The sequence below is a fragment of the Oncorhynchus gorbuscha genome, linkage group LG13 (assembly GCF_021184085.1).
Source record: "Oncorhynchus gorbuscha isolate QuinsamMale2020 ecotype Even-year linkage group LG13, OgorEven_v1.0, whole genome shotgun sequence".
Taxonomy (NCBI): Eukaryota; Metazoa; Chordata; class Actinopteri; order Salmoniformes; family Salmonidae; genus Oncorhynchus; species Oncorhynchus gorbuscha.
Window position 1 is genome coordinate 38,755,328 of NC_060185.1, and position 27,029 is coordinate 38,782,356.

General features: G+C 44.8%; 1 protein-coding gene across 1 annotated transcript in view; it reads right to left on the reverse strand.

The window, feature by feature from the left end:
• Positions 1-1,105: 1,105 nt before the first annotated feature.
• LOC123992847 (structural maintenance of chromosomes protein 4-like) overlaps positions 1,106-27,029 on the reverse strand; it is a 28,252-nt gene continuing 2,328 nt past the window's right edge. The window contains 22 exon segments of the mRNA XM_046294414.1: positions 1,106-1,442; positions 1,808-1,991; positions 2,159-2,391; positions 2,774-2,956; positions 3,271-3,401; positions 3,404-3,588; positions 3,716-3,905; positions 6,181-6,307; positions 7,470-7,622; positions 7,729-7,808; positions 7,910-8,135; positions 15,987-16,148; positions 16,910-17,095; positions 17,251-17,484; positions 17,586-17,750; positions 18,985-19,135; positions 19,362-19,502; positions 19,683-19,810; positions 22,430-22,594; positions 24,481-24,657; positions 25,581-25,772; positions 26,352-26,542. Of these exon segments, the coding sequence (XP_046150370.1) occupies positions 1,284-1,442; positions 1,808-1,991; positions 2,159-2,391; positions 2,774-2,956; positions 3,271-3,401; positions 3,404-3,588; positions 3,716-3,905; positions 6,181-6,307; positions 7,470-7,622; positions 7,729-7,808; positions 7,910-8,135; positions 15,987-16,148; positions 16,910-17,095; positions 17,251-17,484; positions 17,586-17,750; positions 18,985-19,135; positions 19,362-19,502; positions 19,683-19,810; positions 22,430-22,594; positions 24,481-24,657; positions 25,581-25,772; positions 26,352-26,542 (3,743 nt within the window). The 3' untranslated portion in view covers positions 1,106-1,283.

The window sequence follows — 27,029 nt, forward strand, 5'->3', positions numbered from 1 at the left end:
AGACCCCTCGTGAGACCATATGCTGGTGCGGTTGGCCCAGGGTTCCTCCTAATGCAAGACAATGCAAGACCTCGTGTGCCTGCTGGAGTGTGTCAGCAGTTCCTGCAAGAGGAAGGCATTGATGCTATGGACCGGCCTGCCCGTTCCCCAGACCTGAATCCAATTGAGCACATTTGGGACATCATGTCTCGCTCCATCCACCAACGCCAGGTTGCACCACAGACTGTCCAGGAGTTGGCGGATGCTTTAGTCCAGTTCTGGGAGGAGATCCCTCAGGAGACCATCCGCCACCTCATCAGGAGCATGCCCAGGCGTTGTAGGGAGGTCATACAGGCACGTGGAGGCCACACACTGAGCCTCATTTTGACTTGTTTTAAGGACATTACAGGCTGATCCAACTTTGATGTCGTGTGGTTTTCCACTTTAATATTGAGTGAGACTCCAAATCCAGTCCTCCATGTGTTGATCAGTGTGATTTTGTCAGCACATTAAACTATGTAAAGAAACAATTATTTAATAAGAATATTTCATTCATTCGGATCTAGGATGTTATTTTAGTTCCCTTTATTTTTTTGAGCAGTGTATAACCACGAGCCTTAAAAATACTTCATATGCCTTAACAAATGTAACATTTCCATAACCTTATGCACAGCTTTTTCAAGACATTCTATAGCTCTACAGGACTTTTTCTCCAGCTATTTAACCTTCACCAGAATATCCTTCTGTTAAATCAAGTACTGATTTTCTGTAAGTAAACTAGAATAATCATGATACCTGTCAGAATTAAATAAAAATGGGAGGACGGGATGAGTGGATTGAGTGTTGCTCCAGAGAAACCAATTGTAGTGCATTAGCGCTTGTGAGGAAGTGGTTCAGTAGGTTCGTTGCATAACCAGTGCTTGCAAGAATTGTCAAGGAGGCGTGAAATTCATATCATTTCTCTCTCAGCTCCTCGCTGTTGACCATATAGCAAGTCTTCATGTGTTCAAGATGGAAGACCTATAGCTCATTGTGATAGTACTTCCCCTCAAGTCTTCCAGTGCAACATGTCCCATTTAGGGTTACAGAATATTTCATTAATGAGTCAAGTTATAGTATTCAAAGACTGGTTATAAAAGATTTATTAACTTCAGTAAAAAAAAAAAAAGACAGCAGTGTGATAGAATAGATTAAAGCCATGGTTTTATATACATGGTGAGAAAGAACAGTAAACCGGAAAGAGAAATGCATGTTTATACATCTTACTATGAGTGGCTAAGGGAGAAACCAGAGTCACTGCTGTTCTAAACTGAGATTGGCTCTTTGAAGACAATGGTTTTAGGGTTGATTCCCACGCTTTTGGTGGTGTTGTGGGTTTTGTAGATGCCGATCAGACGGTCAGCAATCTCAAACATGTTGTTCCTCAGGGAGATGATGATGAACTGAGCGTTCTTGGTTTGCTCCTGGAGGGAGTAGGGACATAAATTAAACATTCGATCATCAAATGATAAATAAAAGGCTGTAAATCTCAAGGATCATGTTTTCCTGTGGTTATGTGAGTCAAGCTCTTTTAAAAAAAGTGGCCTGGGAAGAATTAACGACCAACCGCCTAGACAGGGAAAAAAACAATGGACAAACATGCTGCCAGAGGGCTTTGCAAAACAGGGGATTTGTCACAATAGGCTGTACACCTTAGCACAGCTCCTTCAATCTCCCATTACACAACACTAACGATTAACATAGATGGGCTGACCCCATGTCCCTCACTGAGTCAACTAGGAGTAGAATGGCAATTACTATTCAAAGCTGTTGCATGTGAAATACTCACATAAATGTAACAGGCTACGATGGAGACATTCTTGAAGTCCAGAGCTGCATCAATCTCATCCATGAAGTAGAGGGGCGTGGGCTTGAAGTGGTGCAGAGCAAACACCAGGGCCAGAGAGCTCAGGGTCTTCTCTCCTCCAGACAGGTTGAAAATCTTCTTCCAGCTCTTCTTAGGGGGACGCACACTGTGGCCATGGACAGAGACAAGAGAATGAGCCTGAGTCATTCATACATTTAATGAATACAACAATAAAATTAGGAGAAAGGGGAAACCAGGTTGGAAATAGGTCAATTTCATATATCATGGATACAAATATGTTATAAACAACGGGATGGGCCAGTGTCTGCTGACCTGAACATGATGCCCTCAGAGAAGGGGTCCAGGCTGTCGACTAGCTCCAGCTCAGCGTCACCCCCTAGCGTCAGCATCTGGTAGTTCTCCTTCAGCTTGTTGGTGATGATGTTGAAGCCAGCCATGAACTCGTTGAGTCTCTGCTTGCGCAGGTCCTCACAGCCACGCTTGAAGTTGTCTCTCTCTGTGGTGATCTCATCCAACTCAGCCACACGCTTCAGGTACAGTTCCTCCTACAGAAGATTGAAAACAGTTATTTTAATTTGTACTGGTCCCCCATCATTGTGTTTACTTGATAGCTACCTACACAAATAGTGAGCTAGAACAAAGTGTTAAGGTAAATTCATGAAAAAAGATGAAAAGCAATACAAATAAAGTTCTCCAGTAGGCATCTACATGACTCACAACGATGACTTTTCTCTTAGAGGGAAAGAAACTTGAGCAGACAAGAGTAAAAACATGGTGGCAAGGTGCTTGGTTAGACCTACATCTGCATTGCTTGCGGTTTGGGGTTTTAGGCTGGGTTTCTGTACAGCACTTTGTGACATCGGCTGATGTAAAAAGGGCTTTATAAATACATTTGATTGATTGACCAAGAGAGAGCTGGTTGTGTACCTTCTTCTTGTACTCTGCGATGGCTCCTAGGTTGGGCTTCATCTGGGCACAGCGGGCCTCCATTAGGGAGATCTGGTTGGTGATGACGTCAGGCCCCTTGATGGCCGCCAGGTCAGCAGGGGTCAGCGTGGGCAGAGCCTCCGCTGGTTTGTCCTCAATGGCATGAAGGGAAAGCTTAGAGGCCTGGGGAGGACAGGACACGGATGGTCAGTCCTAGCTCGGAATTTGCAGATAGCTACTTGATGGAAAATGTAATTACTATGACTGATATGTGGCTGTCCCACCTAGCTATCTTAAGATGAATGGACCAACTAAGTCACCCTGGATAAGAACATTTAAATGGCTAAAATATAAATAGCAGAAGAGGAAAAATATATGGGTCTGTCTGTCAGATGATACCAGGTTATGCAACTAGCAGGATGGTTGGTAGACCTCTAGACACACCAAACCAAGCGTGAATCTCACATGCGCACAAAACACAAGGTCCTGCCACCCACCTCTCTCTGCCAGTGTTTGATCTTGTTGGTGTGTTCGGTGATGGAGGTGTCTATCTGCTCCACTCTGAGGCGGACGCCGAGGGACTCCTCCTGCAGAGCGTGCTCTTGCTCCTGCAGGACCTTGATCTCCCCACCACCCCTTGGTGCTGCTCCTGCACCTCCGGCAGTGCTGCCTCAGCCTCCTGGCAGGCTTTCATGATCTCCCCAGCCTCCTCCTCCAGCCTCTTCAGATGCTCCGTCAGGTCTACCAGGCTCTTCTCATTTTCCACCAGCTCCCCCTCCAGGCGACTTACACCCTCTTCACACTTCTTCAGGTTACTGTGGGGAGGGAGGGGAGCAGCAGCCATTAGGGAAAAGCTCAGATAAGCCCCAGTAACAGAGTCACAACCAGAAGCCTTTGCCCGATGGGAGTTGAATGTGCGCGCACACGTGTATAGACACTTACCGCCCTGCGGTCTTGATGGCCACCTGGGCCTTGGTGATGGCTGAGGAGCAATCGTCCAGCTCCTTGTTGACCTTGTCCAGTTTGTCCTGCTGGGCCTTAAGCTTGTGGCTGTTGATGTCCACAATGAGGGTGTGGAGCCTCTTCACCTCAGCCTCCACCTTCCCTGCCTTACTTGAGGCTGCCTCAAAGTCTGAGAGAGAGAAGGAGGGGCAGAGGGAAAGTGGGAGAGAGGCGGGAAATAATTTATTTATATGCAAGACAGGAGCGGGGTTAAGCCTCAAAGGTCTAGTGTGGGGGGGGGCAAGTGTAAATTAGGGGTGTGCTGAGTAATCAGACAAAATCAGTATCGTAACACGTATAGAGAATCATCTGAATATGACATGACCATTTTTGTAATTATACATGATCGGAGAAAAGTCATTTTCCAGCTGCCTGCACACATCTCACCATCACTCAGTGTGGAGAAGGGTGCAACTGCATTTGGGAATTCCTGCATCTACAGGAATCCTTCTTTATACTTCTATTGGTCCATTTTTAAACTATGACTCCAGTACATAGCGGGGAGACAGTGGCGCTCCAGTACAGTTTGGTAGGCGCGTGTGAAGGACACTGCCAGCTAGTCCAAAAGGAGGACTCCAGTACATGGCAAGCGGGAACGTCACTGTGCTAGATGGCTAACAAGCAAGCTAGCTAGCACAGCATCACCCCCACCGGCTGTGTACCGGAGTAGACACCGGTAGGGCTGTGTACCGGAGTAGACACCGGTAGGGCTGTGTACCGGAGTAGACACCGGTAGGGCTGTGTACCGGAGTAGACACCGGTAGGGCTGTGTCCTTCACCCTCACCTGTCGGGCACTGTTTTCCCACAGTTCTGTTATCGACGGTGAGGGCAGGTGTCCAGCAGGCGGGAGCGAAGGACCTTGTCTACTGGTACACAACAGGCAGGGACGGGGTGTACATGAAGGAACCAATGGGATGCTTGAGAGGGAAGTTCCTGCAGATGCATAACTCTATTGGCAAGTTCGGCTGTCTAAAGAAATCTGTGGGGTGTAGGTTGAGCAGTGTCAGGAGAGAAAGGTTTTGCTCTTTTCGAAAGTGAAACAATACATGGGGCAAGCAAATACCCTAAATCTGTCTGGAATAAATGCAGGCAGCAGTAGCCAGCCATGCATTATTTAATCAGCCCATTTCATAGATCATTTAATAGGACTAAGTTAGTAAATCATGTGCATTTTCAGCAGTTGGGATAATTGATTTGAACAACGTGTCAATGAGTGAAGGAGTATCGCGATGCACTGAGTGAAGGAGTATCGCGATGCACTGAGTGAAGGAGTATCGCGATGCACTGAGTGAAGGAGTATCGCGATGCACTGAGTGAAGGAGTGACTGAGGAAGGAGTATCGCGATGCACTGAGTGAAGGAGTATCGCGATGCACTGAGTGAAGGAGTATCGCGATGCACTGAGTGAAGGAGTATCGCGATGCACTGAGTGAAGGAGTATCGCGATGCACTGAGTGAAGGAGTATCGCGATGCACTGAGTGAAGGAGTATCACTGAGTGAAGGAGTATCGCGATGCACTGAGTGAAGGAGTATCGCGATGCACTGAGTGAAGGAGTATCGCGATGCACTGAGTGAAGGAGTATCGCGATGCACTGAGTGAAGGAGTATCGCGATGCACTGAGTGAAGGAGTATCGCGATGCACTGAGTGAAGGAGTATCGCGATGCACTGAGTGAAGGAGTATCGCGATGCACTGAGTGAAGGAGTATCGCGATGCACTGAGTGAAGGAGTATCGCGATGCACTGAGTGAAGGAGCGATGCACTGAGTGAAGGAGTATCGCGATGCACTGAGTGAAGGAGTATCGCGATGCACTGAGTGAAGGAGTATCGCGATGCACTGAGTGAAGGAGTATCGCGATGCACTGAGTGAAGGAGTATCGCGATGCACTGAGTGAAGGAGTATCGCGATGCACTGAGTGAAGGAGTATCTGATGCACTGAGTGAAGGAGTATCGCGATGCACTGAGTGAAGGAGTATCGCGATGCACTGAGTGAAGGAGTATCGCGATGCACTGAGTGAAGGAGTATCGCGATGCACTGAGTGAAGGAGTATCGCGATGCACTGAGTGATAGTGCAGTAAAGAGTACTTGGGTTACAGGCTTTACCGGCATTTAAAGCGCAAGTCCGGGTTTTCCGATCACAAGTAAATACAATTACGAGTATCAAGTGTGATAAAACAGATACAAGTATGATGAGATGTGCACACCCCTAGTTGTATGTACCAGTTGTCTCCGCAGCAAACCCATGAGAGAGAATGCCTAGTGGAGTCAGACTGGGGTTCACTGTAGCAAAGCTCAAATTGAGCCAGATCATTGTCCTGAAGACTGGAACTGACACAGAGTGTAGCCTGCAATTTCTAAGTTACTTCAACTTCATAAAGTCAGTTGGGTTTCAAAGTTCTCACCTTTCTGGAAGTCCTTCAGGCTCTTCTCCAACTGTTTCTGTTGTTTCTTGTCAGGGGCAGCTGCCTGGACATTGGCCTCCAGCTCTTTAATCTGAGGCTTCAGGTGAGCCTCCTGCTCTGCCAAGCTCTGAGCAAAGAAACACACACGGTCAACCACAGCCTCACCTGCAATCACCAGCCTCCAGTGTTGTAGTACTCTCAACTCAAGTCCCGATTTTCATGACTGTTGATGTGGACTTGCCTTCCCGTGACATGTATTTGCACGTGGACTCGATAGGCTACTATGATAAGCAGAATATTAGCAGCATTGGGTGCACAGAGCAGTGAGGGTTTGGTTGTCTAGGCGAAGGAAGCAAGCGATGGGTGTGGGCGACAGGCAAGCTCCACCTCCAATCATAAGCTACACATCGCGCAAGAGACTATTGCTTCCCTGTAACCACTAGTCACCAGCCTACTATTTAGCTTTGCCTGGCTAAGAAATAAACTGCTTTACAAAAATGAAAACCAAAGCATTGAGTTTAAAAGTAAAACAGTCTTTCCCCTGCATCCCCTGGCCAGGTTCTGACAAGTCTCCCTTCACTTTTCACTCACAAAAAAAAGAAGAAGAAACTACACAAACATCAGTCAATTACAAAAAGTATCTGAGCGCCTGTTACAATTATTGCAAGTAATAATTTGGTCAATCTGACAGGAGCAATAGCCAATTCCATCTAGAGAACATTTACCCCATCAAAACATTAATGATCTGACATAACTATTGAACATTAGGCCTAAAATCAAATAAAATGTGTATGAAGGACTTCTGGGTTTCATAGGCTATTGCATATGGCAGGCAATCATGACCATTAGGCAACAGGAGAAATCTTTGCATTACTTCCATTCTCACATTAAAATATTCCGCCAATAGTTGTTGCTGGGCACATTTCTTCTACCAAATCAAGCGGGGCTCATCTGATAAGACGAACATCGAGCCAGCACAAAGAACAAACTCCGTAACCAAAATACCAAATACGTCCAAATCACTAGTTTTGCTTTCCAAAGTTTTCCTGCAGATAGCGCAGTGAGTGGCACAATGTCACATATGTAACAGAAAAATAAAGACGGGAACTAACCGCAAAGTAAATCTGTATTAAAAATTACGTGAGCCATAGGGACTCGTGATTCAGGCGTTTAGTTGCTCCACTACAACACCGCCAGCCTTACATAGATTCAGCTTTACCTAAACAAGTCTGATGAACAAGAATTACACCAATGTCGAATACATTTCATATCTGTATTGTGTATATAACCTGCATGCTGTTGGTGTATTTCTCCAGGGTGTTCTTCATGTCTCTGAGCTGCTGTCTGAGTCGCTGGACTTTCTCCTCCAGCTGCAGCTTCCTCTCCTGGCAGCCCTGCAGCTGCACCACCTTCTCATTCAGCTTGCTCTCCATACGGTCCAGCTGACACAAAAAGACAGGTCATTAACCACAACAGAGCTTAAAGTGAGCCATAGCAGTGATTGGAGGCCAGAGAAAGCTCTAGAAGAGTTTCCAGAAGATCTCCCACCTCCTGCTGGGTGACCTCAGTGCCGATGGAGGAGCCAATCCTGCCCCGCATCACTCTCCCTCCACCCCCAGTCATGGTGCCTGAGACGGGACAGAGCATAGTGTCAGACATGTCATCCATATAGACCATCTATAGAGAAACACTGAGAAGAGATGAGCTCCAGCTCACTCGGTCTACCCACCAGCCATCTCTATGATCTGTCCCTGCATGGTGACCACCCTCCAGCGCTTGTCCTTCTGGAAGGCAAGCCGTGTTGCCTGCTCCAGGTCCTTGGCCACCAGGGTGTCCCTCAGGGCAAAGTAGAAGGCTGGCTTCATACTCTCATCCTGCACCCGCACCATGTCAAACAGACGGGGGATGTTCTCTGGGGTGGAGATGGGCCCCATCTTATTCTCCCACACCTTCATCTGAGACAGGAAGAGATTGGATGGTCCAAGTGTTAGCTACAATGTGGGACATAAACTCTTGGGGCAAAAAACAAACAAAAAAAAAAACAACTATTGTAGGGTGTTACATTTGAGTGTAAAGTCTTTGTACCAGTTGTCTCCGCAGCAAACCCATGACAGAGAATGCGTGGTGGAGTCAAACTGAGGTTCACTGGAGCAAAGCTCAAATTGAGCCAGAACATTGTCATGAAGAATTGAACTGACACAGAGTGAAAAACCTCCTTTATCAACCATGCATTAGCACAAATCTATGAGTAAACCATGCGTGGGATCATTTCCACACAATATGAATGTTTGCTTGACAGTGTGTGTGTTAATTGATGCACAGCCATGACCATCTGTACGCCAAGTGATGGAAAAAGGGTCAAGCATTGAACAGGGAAAATATGTTGAAAATGTGAGTAATAATTCAAAATTTTTCAATTTCATTGTATTTCTATTGTGAATTCATGCAACATATCTTGACAGGCTAGCTACAGTGCCTTGCGAAAGTATTCGGCCCCCTTGAACTTTGTGACCTTTTGCCACATTTCAGGCTTCAAACAAAGATATAAAACTGTATTTTTTGTGAAGAATCACCAAGTGGGACACAATCATGAAGTGGAACAACATTTATTGGATATTTCAAACTTTTTGAACAAATCAAAAACTGAAAAATTGGGCGTGCAAAATTTAATACTTTGTAGCGCCACCTTTTGCTGCGATTACAGCTGTAAGTCGCTTGGGGTATGTCTCTATCAGTTTTGCACATCGAGAGACTGAATTTTTTTCCCATTCCTCCTTGCAAAACAGCTCGAGCTCAGTGAGGTTGGATGGAGAGCATTTGTGAACAGCAGTTTTCAGTTCTTTCCACAGATTCTCGATTGGATTCAGGTCTGGACTTTGACTTGGCCATTCTAACACCTGGATGTTTATTTTTGAACCATTCCATTGTAGATTTTGCTTTAGGTTTTGGATCATTGTCTTGTTGGAAGACAAATCTCCGTCCCAGTCTCAGGTCTTTTGCAGACTCAAATCAGGTTTTCTTCCAGAATGGTCCTGTATTTGGCTCCATCCATCTTCCCATCAATTTTAACCATCTTCCATGTCCCTGCAGAAGAAAAGCAAGCCCAAACCATGATGCTGCCACCACCATGTTTGACAGTGGGGATGGTGTGTTCAGGGTGTTTGCTTTTACGCCAAACATAACATTTTGCATTGTTGCCAAAAAGTTCAATTTTGGTTTCATCTGACCAGAGCACCTTCTTCCACATGTTTGGTGTGTCTCCCAGGTGGCTTGTGGCAAACTTTAAACAACACTTTTTATGGATATCATTAACATCTGCTAACCATGTGTATGTGACAAATAAAATTTGATTTGATTTGATTTGAAATGGCTTTCTTCTTGCCACTCTTCCATAAAGGCCAGATTTGTGCAATATACGGTTTGGCTCATCGAATCCCACCGCCTTTGTTGGATGATTCAGAAGCTGAGACCATACAAACGCTCCACACCGCATGGCCGCGGCCACCCTAATCTGGTGGTCCCAGCGCGCACGACACACGTGGAGTTCCAGGTCTCCGGTAGCCTCTGGAACTGCCGATCTGCGGCCAACAAGGCAGAGTTCATCTCAGCCTATGCCTCCCTCCAGTCCCTCGACGTCTTGGCACTGACGGAAACATGGATCACCACAGACAACACTGCTACTCCTACTGCTCTCTCTTCGTCCGCCCACGTGTTCTCGCACACCCCGAGAGCTTCTGGTCAGCGGGGTGGTGGCACCGGGATCCTCATCTCTCCCAAGTGGTCATTCTCTCTTTCTCCCCTTACCCATCTGTCTATCGCCTCGATTGAATTCCATGCTGTCACAGTTACCAGCCCTTTCAAGCTTAACATCCTTATCATTTATCGCCCTCCAGGTTCCCTCGGAGAGTTCATAAATGAGCTTGATGCCTTGATAAGCTCCTTTCCTGAGGACGGCTCACCTCTCACAGTGCTGGGCGACTTTAACCTCCCCGCGTCTACCGTTGACTCATTCCTCTCTGCCTCCTTTCCACTCCTCTCCTCTTGACCTCACCCGCTCACCTTCCCCCCCTACTCACAAGGCAGGCAATACGCTCGACCTCATCTTTACTAGATGCTGTTCTTCCACTAACCTCATTGCAACTCCCCTCCAAGTCTCCGACCACTACCTTGTATCCTTTTTCCTCTCGCTCTCATCCAACACCTCCCACACTGCCCCTACTCGGATGGTATCGCGCCGTCCCAACCTTCGCTCTCTCTCCCCCGCTACTCTCTCCTCTTCCATCCTATCATCTCTTCCCTCTGCTCAAACCTTCTCCAACCCATCTCCTGATTCTGCCTCCTCAACCCTCCTCTCCTCCCTTTCTGCATCCTTTGACTCTCTATGTCCCCTATCCTCCAGGCCGGCTCGGTCCTCCCCTCCCGCCCCGTGGCTCGACGACTCATTGCGAGCTCACAGAACAGGGCTCCGGGCAGCCGACCGGAAATGGAGGAAAACTCCCCTCCCTGCGGACCTGGCATCCTTTCACTCCCTCCTCTCTACATTTTCCTCCTCTGTCTCTGCTGCTAAAGCCATTTTCTACCACTCTAAATTCCAAGCATCTGCCTCTAACCCTAGGAAGCTCTTTGCCACCTTCTCCTCCCTCCTGAATCCCCCCCCTCCCTCTCTGCAGATGACTTCGTCAACCATTTTGAAAAGGTCGACGACATCCGATCCTCGTTTGCTAAGTCAAAACGACACCGCTGGTTCTGCTCACACTGCCCTACCCTGTGCTCTGACCTCTTTCTCCCCTCTCTCTCCAGATGAAATCTCGCATCTTGTGACGGCCGGCCGCCCAACAACCTGCCCGCTTGACCCTATCCCCTCCTCTCTTCTCCAGACCATTTCCGGAGACCTTCTCCCTTACCTCACCTCGCTCATCAACTCATCCCTGACCGCTGGCTACGTCCCTTCCGTCTTCAAGAGAGCGAGAGTTGCACCCCTTCTGAAAAAACCTACACTCGATCCCTCCGATGTCAACAACTACAGACCAGTATCCCTTCTTTCTTTTCTCTCCAAAACTCTTGAACGTGCCGTCCTTGGTCAGCTCTCCCGCTATCTCTCTGAATGACCTTCTTGATCCAAATCAGTCAGGTTTCAAGAATAGTCATTCAACTGAGACTGCTCTTCTCTGTATCACGGAGGCGCTCCGCACCGCTAAAGCTAACTCTCTCTCCTCTGCTCTCATCCTTCTAGACCTATCGGCTGCCTTCGATACTGTGAACCATCAGATCCTCCTCTCCACCCTCTCCGAGTTGGGCATCTCCGGCGCGGCCCACGCTTGGATTGCGTCCTACCTGACAGGTCGCTCCTACCAGGTGGCGTGGCGAGAATCTGTCTCCTCACCACGTGCTCTCACCACTGGTGTCCCCCAGGGCTCTGTTCTAGGCCCTCTCCTATTCTCGCTATACACCAAGTCACTTGGCTCTGTCATAACCTCACATGGTCTCTCCTATCATTGCTATGCAGACGACACACAATTAATCTTCTCCTTTCCCCCTTCTGATGACCAGGTGGCGAATCGCATCTCTGCATGTCTGGCAGACATATCAGTGTGGATGACGGATCACCACCTCAAGCTGAACCTCGGCAAGACGGAGCTGCTCTTCCTCCCGGGGAAGGACTGCCCGTTCCATGATCTCGCCATCACGGTTGACAACTCCATTGTGTCCTCCTCCCAGAGCGCTAAGAACCTTGGCGTGATCCTGGACAACACCCTGTCGTTCTCAACTAACATCAAGGCGGTGGCCCGTTCCTGTAGGTTCATGCTCTACAACATCCGCAGAGTACGACCCTGCCTCACACAGGAAGCGGCGCAGGTCCTAATCCAGGCACTTGTCATCTCCCGTCTGGATTACTGCAACTCGCTGTTGGCTGGGCTCCCTGCCTGTGCCATTAAACCCCTACAACTCATCCAGAACGCCGCAGCCCGTCTGGTGTTCAACCTTCCCAAGTTCTCTCACGTCACCCCGCTCCTCCGCTCTCTCCACTGGCTTCCAGTTGAAGCTCGGAACAAACTCCCTCACGACGCCAGGACAGCGGAGTCAATCACCACCTTCCGGAGACACCTGAAACCCCACCTCTTTAAGGAATACCTAGGATAGGATAAGTAATCCTTCTCACCCCCCCCTTTAAGATTTAGATGCACTATTGTAAAGTGACTGTTCTACTGGATGTCATAAGGTGAATGCACCAATTTGTAAGTCGCTCTGGATAAGAGCGTCTGCTAAATGACTTAAATGTAAATGTACGACTGATTGTTGTCCTATGGACAGAGTCTCCCACCTCAGCTGTAGATCTCTGCAGTTCATCCAGAGTGATCATGGGCCTCTTGGCTGCATCTCTGATCAGTCTTCTCCTTGTATGAGCTGAAAGTTTAGAGGGACGGCCAGGTCTTGGTAGATTTGCAGTGGTCTGATACTCCTTCCATTTCAATATTATCGCTTGCACAGTGCTCCTTGGGATGTTTAAAGCTTGGGAAATCTTTTTGTATCCAAATCCGGCTTTAAACTTCTTCACAACAGCATCTCGGAACTGCCTGGTGTGTTCCTTGTTCTTCATGATGCTCTCTGCGCTTTTAACGGACCTCTGAGACTATCACAGTGCAGGTGCATTTATACAGAGACTTGATTACACACAGGTGGATTTTATTTATCATTAGTGATTTAGGTCAACATTGGATCATTGAGATCTTCACTGAACTTCTGCAGAGAGTTTGCTGCACTGAAAGTAAAGGGGCTGAACAATTTTGCACGTCCAATTTTTCAGTTTTTGATTTGTTAACAAAGTTTGAAATATCCAATAAATGTTGTTCCACTTCATGATTGTGTCCCACTTGTTGATTCTTCACAAAAAAATACAGTTTTATATCTTTATGTTTGAAGCCTGAAATGTGGCAAAAGGTCGCAAAGTTCAAGGGGGCCGAATACTTTCGCAAGGCACTGTATAATCATAATATGACCACAGTGTATTTGTTAGTATAATAAATCCATATAAAGTGAAGTTACAGGCATGTGTGAAAGTGATACCATTGTTGAAATACTATAGAAGACTGAGATAACAGGAAATTGAATGAGAAGACTGATATTGCTCGGTGAGAAAATTTGTCACACGCTGCACTCCGCAGAGCACATTTTTAGAGATAGGTGGGATTTAAAAATAAAAACAAATTGACAGTCCAGATTGGTTTATCAGATCTCATTTCCCAAAACCACATTTTTTGCGAGGATTTGAGACCTGCTTTAAAAAGGAAAATGCATGCCATTCCGGTTCAGATCTAAGCACGATCCTCCCTCAGGGTTTTGTCAACGGGCACTTTTCAATGGGAGCTTGCCAATCGGCATCACAGCCCTGGATGAGCCCATGTGTTGGATGCAATCGTTAGCAAAACACACGATCGCACCAGAGGTTGAAGTCAAGAGGGGTTTCTTTGACATGATGCCATCAATGGGTTCCCAAATACGAACGGAGCAGTAGATGTCCCACATGGGAATAAAAATAAACCATCCCAAAATGATTATGTGAACAGAAGGTTGACACTTAAAGGGCAGGTAATAGGTTACGTGATGCGCAGAAGCTGTTGCAGCCAGGTGGAACGCACGTCTCGTTCATTCTGCAGAACAGAAATGTTGGTCGAAACACTTCCAGGAGGGAGCTGTTGATGATGGATGGCATATTGGTGAGTGTTACCTATATTTGCCATTGCCAAAGCAACTTACATTTACATTTACATTTAAGTCATTTAGCAGACGCTCTTATCCAGAGCGACTTACAAATTGGTGCATTCACCTTATGACATCCAGTGGAACAGCCACTTTACAATAGTGCATCTAAATATTTTAAGGGGGGAGGGGGTGAGAAGGATTACTTTATCCTATCCTAAGTATTCCTTAAAGAGGTGGGGTTTCAGGTGTCTCCGGAAGGTGGTGATTGACTCCGCTGTCCTGGCATCGTGAGGGAGTTTGTTCCACCATTGGGGAGCCAGAGCAGCGAACAGTTTTGACTGGGCTGAGCGGGAACTGTACTTCCTCAGTGGTAGGGAGACGAGCAGGCCAGAGGTGGATGAACGCAGTGCCCTTATTTGGGTGTAGGGCCTGATCAGAGCCTGGAGGTACTGAGGTGCCGTTCCCCTCACAGCTCCGTAGGCAAGCACCATGGTCTTGTAGCGGATGCGAGCTTCAACTGGAAGCCAGTGGAGAGAGCGGAGGAGCGGGGTGACGTGAGAGAACTTGGGAAGGTTGAACACTAGACGGGCTGCGGCGTTCTGGATGAGTTGTAGGGGTTTAATGGCACAGGCAGGGAGCCCAGCCAACAGCGAGTTGCAGTAATCCAGACGGGAGATGACAAGTGCCTGGATTAGGACCTGCGCCGCTTCCTGTGTGAGGCAAGGTCGTACTCTGCGGATGTTGTAGAGCATGAACCTACAGGAACGGGCCACCGCCTTGATGTTAGTTGAGAACGACAGGGTGTTGTCCAGGATCACGCCAAGGTTCTTAGCGCTCTGGGAGGAGGACACAATGGAGTTGTCAACCGTGATGGCGAGATCATGGAACGGGCAGTCCTTCCCCGGGAGGAAGAGCAGCTCCGTCTTGCCGAAGTTCAGCTTGAGATGGTGATCCGTCATCCACACTGATATGTCTGCTAGACATGCAGAGATGCGATTCGCCACCTGGTCATCAGAAGGGGGAAAGGAGAAGATTAATTGTGTGTCGTCTGCATAGCAATGATAGGAGAGACCATGTGAGGTTATGACAGAGCCAAGTGACTTGGTGTATAGCGAGAATAGGAGAGGGCCTAGAACAGAGCCCTGGGGGACACCAGTGGTGAGAGCGCGTGGTGAGGAGACAGATTCTCGCCACGCCACCTGGTAGGAGCGACCTGTCAGGTAGGACGCAATCCAAGCGTGGGCCACGCCAGAGATGCCCAACTCGGAGAGGGTGGAGAGAAGGATCTGATGGTTCACAGTATCGAAGGCAGCCGATAGGTCTAGAAGGATGAGAGCAGAGGAGAGAGAGTTAGCTTTAGCGGTGCGGAGCGCCTCCGTGATACAGAGAAGAGCAGTCTCAGTTGAATGACTAGTCTTGAAACCTGACTGATTTGGATCAAGAAGGTCATTCTGAGAGAGATAGCGGGAGAGCTGACCAAGGACGGCACGTTCAAGAGTTTTGGAGAGAAAAGAAAGAAGGGATACTGGTCTGTAGTTGTTAACATCGGAGGGATCGAGTGTAGGTTTTTTCAGAAGGGGTGCAACTCTCGCTCTCTTGAAGACGGAAGGGACGTAGCCAGCGGTCAGGGATAAATTGATGAGCGAGGTGAGGTAAGGGAGAAGGTCTCCGGAAATGGTCTGGAGAAGAGAGGAGGGGATAGGGTCGAGCAGAACTTCATTGTCATAATGGTCCTTTCTTTATAGCCATGTCTTCATTTTTACTGGTAAAACTGAACGAGCCAAAGAAAGCTTTTTTGTTGTACTCTGACACTAGCACCTCCATTTCAGTCTCTGAAAAATAAAAATCTAAACTGTTTTTTTTTCTTTCGTGGTTGCGCTGTTGTATTTTAAAGGTACGACATTGTATATTCCCCACAGGCATTAAAGGGATGATTTTGACCATTTTGACCACCTATCAGTGTGCATATGATGCTTGTAGGATTGTTTGATAAATCACACTTTCTATGCGTACGAACATACTAAATTCCATTCGTAAGTAGTATTTTAGAATAGTTTCTACGCAATATTGATAAAGGAGGCCCCAGGTGTTTGAGTTGTCCTCACCTTGTCCAGGCCGATAAAGGTGGCCACACCGATATTCTGGGCCTTGAGGAAGTTGACACATTTCTGGGCCGTGTCGATGCTGTCCACCAGGATGTTGTCCAGAGAGCCACAGCTGGATGAGATGGCGATGTCATACTTCTCATCGATGGCCCCAAGGTCACCCTGAAGGGACAAGAACAGTCTCACTGAGTGTGTAGAAGGGTGTGTGAATCTCTCAGCTGCCACATGTGTAGCCCATGTGTCAAACTCATTCCACAGAGTGCCTAGTGTCTGCCGGTTTTTGCCCCTCCCTTGTACTTGATTGATGAATTAAGGTCACTGATTAGTAAGGAACTCCCCTCACCTGGTTGTCTATGTCAGAGGCTCTTTTTTTTACTCAGGCCCTCCTTCCAGCATTAGGGAAAATCCACCCCGGCACATCACGTCTAATTTCTATGAGCACTTCTCATGCCACAAACTGTTCACACCCCTCTTGTTGGCGGAGTGAACTTTTTGCAGGTTTAAAGCTTATTTCATGCAATTCCACACATTGTCATGCGGTGCAGAGAAAATGTGTCCGTTTTAATGCACATTTTCTTGCAATTCTATAAAACGTTGCCATGTCTAATGTTAAGTCATGTGATGAGTGACAAACATTACAACAAAATCTATGGGCTAAAACATCTAGCCAAAAAGCTTTAGCAGACATGAGCTAGTTGATCTGGACATTTCAGACAAGTTACAGTATAAATTGTGCTACGGTCTGCAATAACAAGAGGAAAACTGCTGATGCACTACCCAATTTCAAAATTGCATAGGGGGGTATGACCCACAGTTTGAGAACCACTGGTCTAGGTCTAAATTGAATGTAAAAAAGCAAAACCAGCCAACATTATGTGAGGTTGACACCGCTGGTGTTGTCTATACATGCACATGGTCCTCACTAGTCGTCCCAGGATGCCGGAGATCTTGCCGCTTCTCTTCTGCTGCATGAGGGCATCCAGCACCTTCCCCCGGCTGCGGTTAGAGGACAGGGAGCTCTTGGCCTCCTCCACCTTCTGCCTCAAGTCCCTCACTAGCTCCCTGGCCTGTCCGTCTGCTTGTAGCAGCTGCTCCAGCTCCGCCTCATCCTGGAACAGACAGAAATATATGGTCAACACTGGTAGCACATGGTTATCCAGAAACCTGAAATGCATGCATCTTACTGCGACAAATCCCATAGTCCACCCCTAACCTTATGAACCCGCTCAACGCTCGAGCCCCTCCCACACACACACCAACGTACCTTCTTGAGCTCCTGCTCACACTGGGGTATGTTGACCTGCAGCTCTTTGATGGCGGTGCGGCGATCTCGCAGCGTGTCAGTGGTGGTCTGAAGGGACTGCTTGGCCGTGTTTAGCTGGGTCACAGCGGTGTTGTGGCGACTCAGGTAGATGTCCAGCTCAGACTGGGCCACGTCCTGACAGGAGCGTGTCTCGTTCACAGCCTTACTCATCTCCATCAGCTCCTTTTCCTTAGTCTGGGGTCAGAGTCAGAGGAATAATAGCCACTCTTATGTGATCAGAAATCATAGAACACCAGGGGGAAAGGGATATCAGTCAATTCATGAAAGACACCCACCTCCTTCTCCTGCTGCAGGCCGCTGGTCTCCTCCTTCAGACTCGCCATCACTTCCTTCAGTTTCTCCTCCTCCTTCCCCTTCTGTTTCTCCAACTCCTCCCTGCTTGCAGACGCCTCAGAGATGGTCTTCTCACTGCTGGCCGGCACGTTACGCACCTCCTCCAGCTGACCGAGAGGAAAGATGAGACTCTAGGTGAGATACAACCTTAAGCCAGGAAAGATCAAAATATACAACTAGCAAACAATTAGGAGCACCTCCATCAGACTGGAAGGCAGTCTGACCCTCACCCCTCTCCAGTGGGCAGGGTGGTGAGCGGGAGTAGAGGAGGCCAAGCTAGCAGGGTTAACTGTTGGTGAAGAGTGAATGTGGCTGCTGGTAGTGTTACAGAAGGCCATACTTCACTACCACACTGCAGAACATGGCTCCCCAGAGACCTGCTCTGCTCTACCCGGCCTCCACAACCCAACACCACACTGCCAAATCACAGCCACTGGTGCTGTATCATACAGGCTGCAGAACAGGGGGAGAGAAAAGACAGACTTGGAGCATATTGAGTGTGTGAGTGGGGAGAGAGCAAAAAGGGAGCCCATGGAGAGAAAAGAGCATGGGAGAAAGCAAGAGGCAGCAGAGCGCCAAGTAGTCATGCCTTGGAGGGTTTCGTGTTTTGAGTTCACAACCCCCTAGTGGCCAACTGGAGGAGTTTCTCTTATTAAATAAATCAGGTATACCAGAAACTTCATCAATCCATTTTAATCTCAGCAATGTAACAATCATTTTTTTCTAGGGGGACCTCGTGACAGAAAATCAATTTTTTTTAAACAATAAAAATAATAATAATCTATTCAATAGTGTGATGCACACCCTCGCCCACCCAGAGCCAATCCCAAGCAAGTTACTGGAATAAAAATGAACACGCTTGTTTTTGTGACATTGATGTAAGTAAAAATAAAATGTGTAATTACACAATATGGCAATTACTAGTAAGGTCATCTGTAAATCCCTGCGCAATGCCTTCTCCGGGTCTCAGCACAACAGGCCTTGTTTGTATAGGGAGGGAAATTGTATTACGAGTGGCCGTGTTTCGCTTTGGCCAGGTGACAAAATAAACAGAATAAAAGTGAAGTGTCAGGTCATTGGTGCTGGCCTGTCTTGAGAGGACAGAGCACCATTGTGTTTGTTTAAGAGTATAACCTGTAAGTTATGTAGCACATTCGCCACAACCACAGCCTCCTAACGTATCGATTTGGAGAGCCGCCATAAGCTACACTACACACAGAGATGGCCTAATATGATAAATGGTAAACGTTACAATACCACCCCCACCCCCCAAATGGAATCACTGAAGCCTCAATTACAGAGACCTGAAATATGTTCACAGCAAAAGGGACACATGCACACCTTCTCCTTGTCCTTCTCCAGTTGTTTCTGTAGTTTCTTGGTCTTACTCTTGGTGTGCTTCAGTTTCTCTCGGACCTCCACATCCTGCAGGTCCAGCTGGGTAAACTTCTCCTTCTGGCCCTCAATGTACTTGGTCAGCTTGCCTTGTTTCCTGAGAGAAATCACACAACATGGACATTATGGCAATCAAACAAATTACTGCTAATTTTACTTCTGTATTGCTGGTCACCAGCAGGTCTATGAACATTCTCCATTTCATAACATTATTGCTCTGAAGACTGACAGTCACTTTACGACTATATTGTGTTAATCAATTTGTCTTTTTGATACAAAAGCAACAAAAGCCATGAATAACAAATGAAAAATACAAAGCCGACTTCTCCACGTTTTTCAGGTCTCTGTTCTTCTTCTCCATTTCCTCAGCGATGTTGTTATTTTTCTCTGTGAGTTCCTTGGTGTCATCTTGGATCCTCTGCTTCTCCTCCTCTTTGTTTGCAACTCTCTTCTGGAGGTCATGGCTGACAACAAAGAAACAATCTCACGCTGGTCAACCAGGACATATGAACTCTAAAAAGTTACCATCTGTGTTAACTGCATCCAACTATAGCAAACCTTCCTCCCAGATTCTTTCAAACCTGATTTCTTGTTAGTAAAAAAACACTAAATATAGCAAGCCTCTGTGTGGTTGTAATACTCACACATAGTACTGGCAGAGCTGGCTCTTTTGTTTGAAAATATCATTCTCCAAAGTGAGGAACTCCACGGCTGTGTTCTTCTCTCCCTCCAGAGCAGTCTTCTCCTTCTCCACCATTTTGACCCTGTTTAGCTGGAAAACAAACAGTCTGTAAAATGATACAACAGGAGGACAGAGGCTATGGCACTTGGACTTAAACATTCATGCTGAATTGTCATAAGATCAATCCCTGAATACATAAGAGTTTACTTTTGTTCCTTCTCAGGCGTGCTTAGAATTTTGTCTTGTACTGATTGACCATGCCTGACATTCATTGATAAATTAAACCCTGAACTTTCCTGAGCTTTCCCAACAAGTACAATTTTACTCCAGTCTAAGGTTAAATTTGGCTTCAGTACCAAAATGATGCCCGATTTATTCAGTCAAATGGCATATGGTCAAATGTGGACAAAACAGAGTAAAAGGAAAATATATAACTCGGATAAAGGCAGTAGTGTGATAGAATCCTAAACTGCACAATGCCATCCTTAGTCTAATAAGATGAGGACAGTCAAAACTGGTCATGCCTCAACACAGCATTTGACCCTGTGTATGTGGTGTTGCCATTTTTTTTTTTACTGTGATATCTACTGCAGGTGTTGCGTTAACAAAGGATACTACGTTTTTCACAGAGAAAAGTAAAGCTACAATGCATATTTTATTTATCTTGCTGCATTTGGAAACGCAGATCTAAAATGCTTCTTATTGTAAATTCTGCTCTGCTTCAGTCAGGTTTCGTTCCAAATCATGAATGTAAAAGGACTGAGCATTAAAGGAAGAAATTTGGGCTCCAGTTTCACTTCACCACTTGGATGAAATATCTTTGCTCTCTTCTTGCCCAATCAAATTCCACCATTCACAAACCGACATTGGATCACCAGACAGCACTGAGTGATGTGTACTTTTCTCTGGTAGTTTCTAGTAAAACTAGAAAATGTAGATGGCTATATCCTTTCTATGATAAACATCTGAAATGATGGCTATGCATTGTTTTTGCAAAAAACACCTGGCTTTTTCCATTGTAAAGTAATTTACTTGTCTGTTAGCATTGCACTTGTTCTCATCTGATGGAAAAAAATAGCCACTTTCTGCTGAATGTGTTGCACTAATGTATTTTGTGTAAAGAAAATTGATTAGTTGCTGCACCCCCCCCCCCAAAAAAACACCTGACTTTCAATATAACATTTCAGGTGATATTGTTTAAAAATGCAGATTATTTTTTTAATAGTCTCCATTATGAAAATGCAGATTTCTGAATACTAAAGAGACCTCTGACTCAGTGGTGGACAAAGTACCCAATTGTCATACTTGAGTAAAAGTAAAGATACCTTAATAGAAAATTACTCAAGTAAAAGACACCCAGTAAAATACCATTTGAGTAAAAATATTTGTTTTAAAAATATACTTGAGTATCAAATGTAAATGTAATTACTAAAATGTGCTGAAGTATGAATGGTTTCTGAATTTCTTATATTAAGCAAACCATTAGGCACAATTTTTATTTATTTACAGATAGCCAGGGGTACACTTCCAACACTCAGACATCATTTACAAACGAAGCATTTGTGTTTAGTGAGTCCGCAAGATCAGAGGCAGTAGGGATGACCTCTTCATAATTATGGGAATCGGACCATTTTACTGTCCTGCAAAGCATTCAAAATGTAACGAGTACTTTTGGGTGTCAGGGAAAGTGTACAGAGTAAAAATCACAATTTTCTTTAGGAATATAACGGTCAAAAATATTAATAGTAAAGATAGCCCCCAAAAACAACTTAAGTAATTTAAAGTATTTTTACACCACTGCTCTGACAACTATAAAGCTGCATGAACCAAAGTCTAAATCATGTTACCCATGGAAAATAATAAAATATGTTTAAGTAATAAAAACAATCACAAGACTGCTCAATTGGTTAATACATTACAGTACAGGGAGAAGCATGTTGTTTTTTTGCAAACAGGCCTAAATAGTGATGTGATATTAGCGTAGCCTGCAAGAGATTTACTGAACCGGCTGGCCTCAACCGACATCCAGTATTTCACTTCAAATGAATTGCTACCCTGTTAACCTGGCTGGCACACTGTAGCTCCAACACCATACCCAAATAACAATATGTCACTAGTACTGCAATACAAATAAATATACTAACAAAATCTGGTAATTATAAGCCAAACTTCACCCCCTGCTCACATAATTACTAACACATTTCTAATAAAATCTAATCCGGGGCTGTTCATCAAATGCCTTGGATAATTTTTTACAATTTTATTTTAAATATCACTCTTGCATCCTGTTCTTATTTCTTTGCTCACCCCCCCTATTAAAAATAATAATTAAATGACTGATTGCATTGCAATCGTTTTTGGCACAACAATCAAAAATGTAACAAACAAGCATGAGGGATTAGCCTAGACACAGCGATCTCTGAGTAGAGGGTTGTGTGTGTGTGTGTGTGTGTGTGTGTGTGTGTGTGTGTGTGGGGTGAAGGGATAATTTGCTGCCTTGTAAGGAGAGGCAGGTGTCAGGCCAGGGGCATTCAGCTTGGCCAAGACACAGCATACCTCACAGTGAAACAGCCCCCTAACACGCCCTATACACCCCCACAGCAGAAACCATCAATTTCAAAAAGTAAAAACATGTATAAAATGTTTTTATTTTATTTTTTACAAATACAACAAATGAATTAATGTCTTGTTACTGGGGTTGTTTCTCACCTTCTCTCCCCTCTGCTCGTTGAGGAGCTCCACGCGGCGGCTCAGGGTGTGGATGGGCTGCTTCAGACGGCAGGAGCCAATAATGTCCTCAAGGTATTCCAGCATGCCCTCGTCATGCTCCGTCTGCCCCTTGGGCTTCATCATGGCTATCTGCTCCACCTCACCCTGACCAATGCACAGGGAGGGACGCAAGCAAGGACACACGGTATGTTATAATACTGTATCATTTATGGTGGGAAGAAGCAATAACAACCACACACCTTGGATCAATTTCGTGTTCGAGACCACCTGATTCCCATCCTAGAATTGACATGGGTAGTTTGTCCTTGAAAAGCAATGAGGGGAAAAAAATACACCCTCCCGCAAGCGAGTTAAAATGCAATTCAAACTAACCTGGGCTAAAACCAGAAAGAGAGCAACTTCTGTGGGAATGTCAAACAGCAATTTTGTTCTTGATGATTTGAAATAAAATGCTTGCTCTGCTCACTAAAGCATTGAGGAAACTTTGCTGGTGTTATGATAACCCCTCATAAAAACACTGTTTTTCAACCTCTCCTTTATGATAATATATCCCTACAGTTTATGGGCAGCCAGTCATATGGGCTTTTTGCAGTACATTTGAGTTGTGTGTACTGTACTTCTCACACATCTTCCCAACCCACACACACCAGAGCCTCAAATAATAACTTTCACTGCACATAACTGTACCCACAACACAGACAAACCACAAGCCTACATAAAATGTTTGTCCATATCCATGACAAAATAATGCATTGCAAAAAGGGAATAACAATCACTTAAACATCATCAATTGGAACCATTACAAAAGTTTTACATTTTATGAGGTCAAGAAAGAAATACATCTGGCAAATGTAACTGGTGCCTGTGTTTTAATAACATTATTAATTTCCTTTCCATGTCATAGACAAGGTGTAGTCCTTGACGTAACAGTCCCTGAAACATTTCTGAAAAACACAAGCCTAAATACTGGCCTACACATTAAGATTGGTCAATCTAGTTTTAATCCTGTGTTGTGATCCCACCCCCACACAATTAAACACAAAAAAACTATACATACATGGGGGGAAAAAGCTGACCAGTACACTAAATAGGCAGCTTCCCCTGAGTGACTTTGGAGAACAAACTAAAGCTTCTTGCCTAAGTCAGAACAACCCTGTCATATTCAATGAGCTCAAAATCACTTAACATTTCAGCAGAGAGATGAAGAAAACAGCACAGATCAAGACAGGACAGAACCTACATCTTCTCACAAAATAGATATCAGATATAGCAAAACAACTAGTGGTTACCCAATACTCACTAGTCAATAAAAAAATAGTAATCTAATTGAGCCAAGAGTTGATAGGTACTAGAAAACCAAAAGTGAATTGTGCAACAAGTAGACTGGCTTGTTCTTCAAACAACCCCTGAACACCACAGGATGTTCCAAAAATGTATTAACAAATAAAAATATAAATTCGAAAATGTATTAGTTTGGACCATGACACACAAAAGCAGCAAATATGACCCAACACAAACAATAAAATGTAATGTCTTTGAAATACACATTGGCATTACATTCCATGAAAGGTAATTCCAACGAAACCCAAACTGAAGACCTAATCATGCACTCAAATGATAGAAATGAAGAGTGGATGCTTGATCCTGCCACACTGAAGCAGCACAGCTAATATTGGGGTCTATTCTCACACCAATATTTACGTGCTGCTATAGCGTGGCAGGTAAAGGGGGCCCAAACTGACCCGAGTCTCTACTAGACAAATCCAGGAATGTTTGATTTTTCTTAAAATACTAAAGCAGCAAATGATGGTTCGCACCTTTTCAACATTGTTTCAAACCATGATGCGCTGCTATAGCAGTCCAAGTCTTTTTCACGCTTTAACAGGCCACTCAGGCATAATACCTGCTTTCCCCTGAATGAAAGGCTGAGCAGCAAAGCTTTTACAGGATGGGATGTGTGACACAGGAGGGATCAAAGACAAGCTGAAAGGAAAACTAAAAATGAAATTTAAAATAAACTACTTAATTACCTGTAAAATCAGAAATCTGTTGTGGTCCAGGTCAATGCCATGGCTACGCAGCAGCGTTCCCACATCTTTAAAAGTGGCCTTCTTGCCATTGATGTGGTAGGACGAGGAATTGTCTTTGCTGGCAGTTCTGGAAACATAGAACTTGCTGTTGGGGATGACTTCATAGTCATCTCCTTCCTGACTCGGGGACACACACACAAGAAACAACACTCAGGACAAAAAATGCTTAGCAATACAACCCCCCCCCCAAAAGACAGGTAAGTATCCATCTAAAACACACAGATATATGAAAGTGAAGCCTCAACCACAAAAATGTTGCTGTTAACAAATAATTGGGTGATAACAAGTAATAATTTAAGATGTATTTAACTTGCACATTTATCAAAACGTAAGATTCATGTGGTTTATTAACTTCAACTAATTTTGAGACAATAGAAAATAAATTGTAGTCAAGATATGAAGGGAGGCAAAAACAGAATAGCTATAACCCCAAGTTTTTAGTAGAGAAATACATACTATGTGTATAGGCTTACAGCTGCAGTGTTAGGAAATTGTTATATTGAATTGACTGGGCTCAAAAAACTGCTGGGGCTGCAAAGAGATTATTTTACATTAAATGTCAATTATGTAGTTAATTACCTTACTACACCCCCTGTGGCAGTACAATATGTTTTTAAAACCCGGAAAAGTATTTTCCTACCGCTGCACGTTAATATATACAGTATTCTAGGTTTGTACAGAAACTTAGAAACTATTGTCCACCAACATTAATTTAACCACCATTAAACGGAGAAAAAAAAAAAAAAAAACATCCTTCCCTTTGAAGTTCTTATCAACGCAAAATCACAAATAAAGAAACAATGATGGCAAAGTTTGTAATTTACTTGACTTTCAGCTTTAACTTCAAATGGCTATTCCGAGTCTTTGTTGCAGCCATTAATGTGAAAACACTAAGCCAAATGCATACAAGTCATTTATAGCGAAACCCTAAAAAAACAGATTATTTTTATCAACGACAAAACAATTCTGCCCCTTTACCCAAATCGCTTTATAAAATGTAATCGTTTTGGTACAGCTGACCAAGCATAAGTGTGTGTTACCTTGTCAATAATTTTCTGAAAATGCACTTCCACTGTGCAGCTCTGCACATCCTTGTGTAGGTCAGAGCTGTGAATCAGCACAGAGAGTTTTTTGGATCTGATTTTTTGAGCCCTATAGCCGAACACAAAGAGCATTGAATCTATCACGTTGGACTTCCCACTGCCATTTGGACCAATGATACAGGAAAAGCGCTAGGGAAGGGAGAGAAAGAGAGAAATTAAGAGGGTGGGGGTAAAAATGTATTCACAATCTGTTCAAATCAAACTAAAACCATATTCACAATCCAATTTTAGACCGCTTTGACCATGTAGAAAATGCTGCTGGATTAAAATGGTGGCCCCTTAACCTCAGTGGGTATATTTAAGAATATATGTTATTTTGCTGCACCTGTGTCCATGATGCAATAAAGAGAGCAACCATCAGATACAATTTGTTAGGGGGGAAGTTAGCAGAAAATCTATTTGTAGCAGACAAGACACAGCTAGATCACCACTAGTGTGAAAGACACAAGCACAAAGCAAAATGGAGGAGTGTGAGATGCTGCAAACTAGGGAGACAACTTTATCTGGTAAATCCGATCAAATAAAAATAATCAATAAAATTACAACTATCCAAGTACTACTTTACTATCACTGAAGATAAAACAAATACAAATAATAAAAGTTGAGGAAATGGACAACAACCCATACTGATACAATGATTTAAACACAAAAACAATTCCTAGTGTCGTAAAAGAGCCAAAACGGGGAGTTGGTATGTTTTTTTCGTACCTTATGGAAAGGGCCCAGAATCTGCTCGCCAGCGTAGGATTTGAAGTTCTGATTAACTATATGTGTTATCATCAAGCGAGGAGAGCCTGGTTCATTGGTCATTGCTGGGGGCGGGGGTGGAGGGATGCTACCAAGAATCTCCTCCAAACTTCGATTATCAACAGCATCGGCACCCTCCCTGGGAGCCGGATCTAGGGCAAAGAGTTGAACTTTTATTCCACAGTGTGATTCATTTCAGGTGGGGACACTGGTGTATGGGGGAGGGGTAGTGAAGCAAAAAACAAAAAAAACAAACATATAAGCATATAAACATTATAGAGCTAGTCACAGTGGAGGCATAAAGTCTCCAGAAGAAGATCGGATTCTAACTTGCACATTTAATATCTCTGTTCACAAAACTAAATTCTAACAAGAATAACTAAATCATAAAGGCTTGAAGTGACCCCTTTCACAAACGCTCACATTGAAACGTAAATACACAATATGCACTCACCAACGACAAAATAATTATCATAATATTTCGAACATCTGATTCCAAGTCGTTTCCCCCACACCATAACCTACTTTCCAATCCAAACAAATGAATACAAATCTAGCTTTGCTACAAATGCACACCGATTACGGTACCATATCACAATGACAAAACGCTTGGTCTCAAGTCCATTGTTGTGCTCAGTA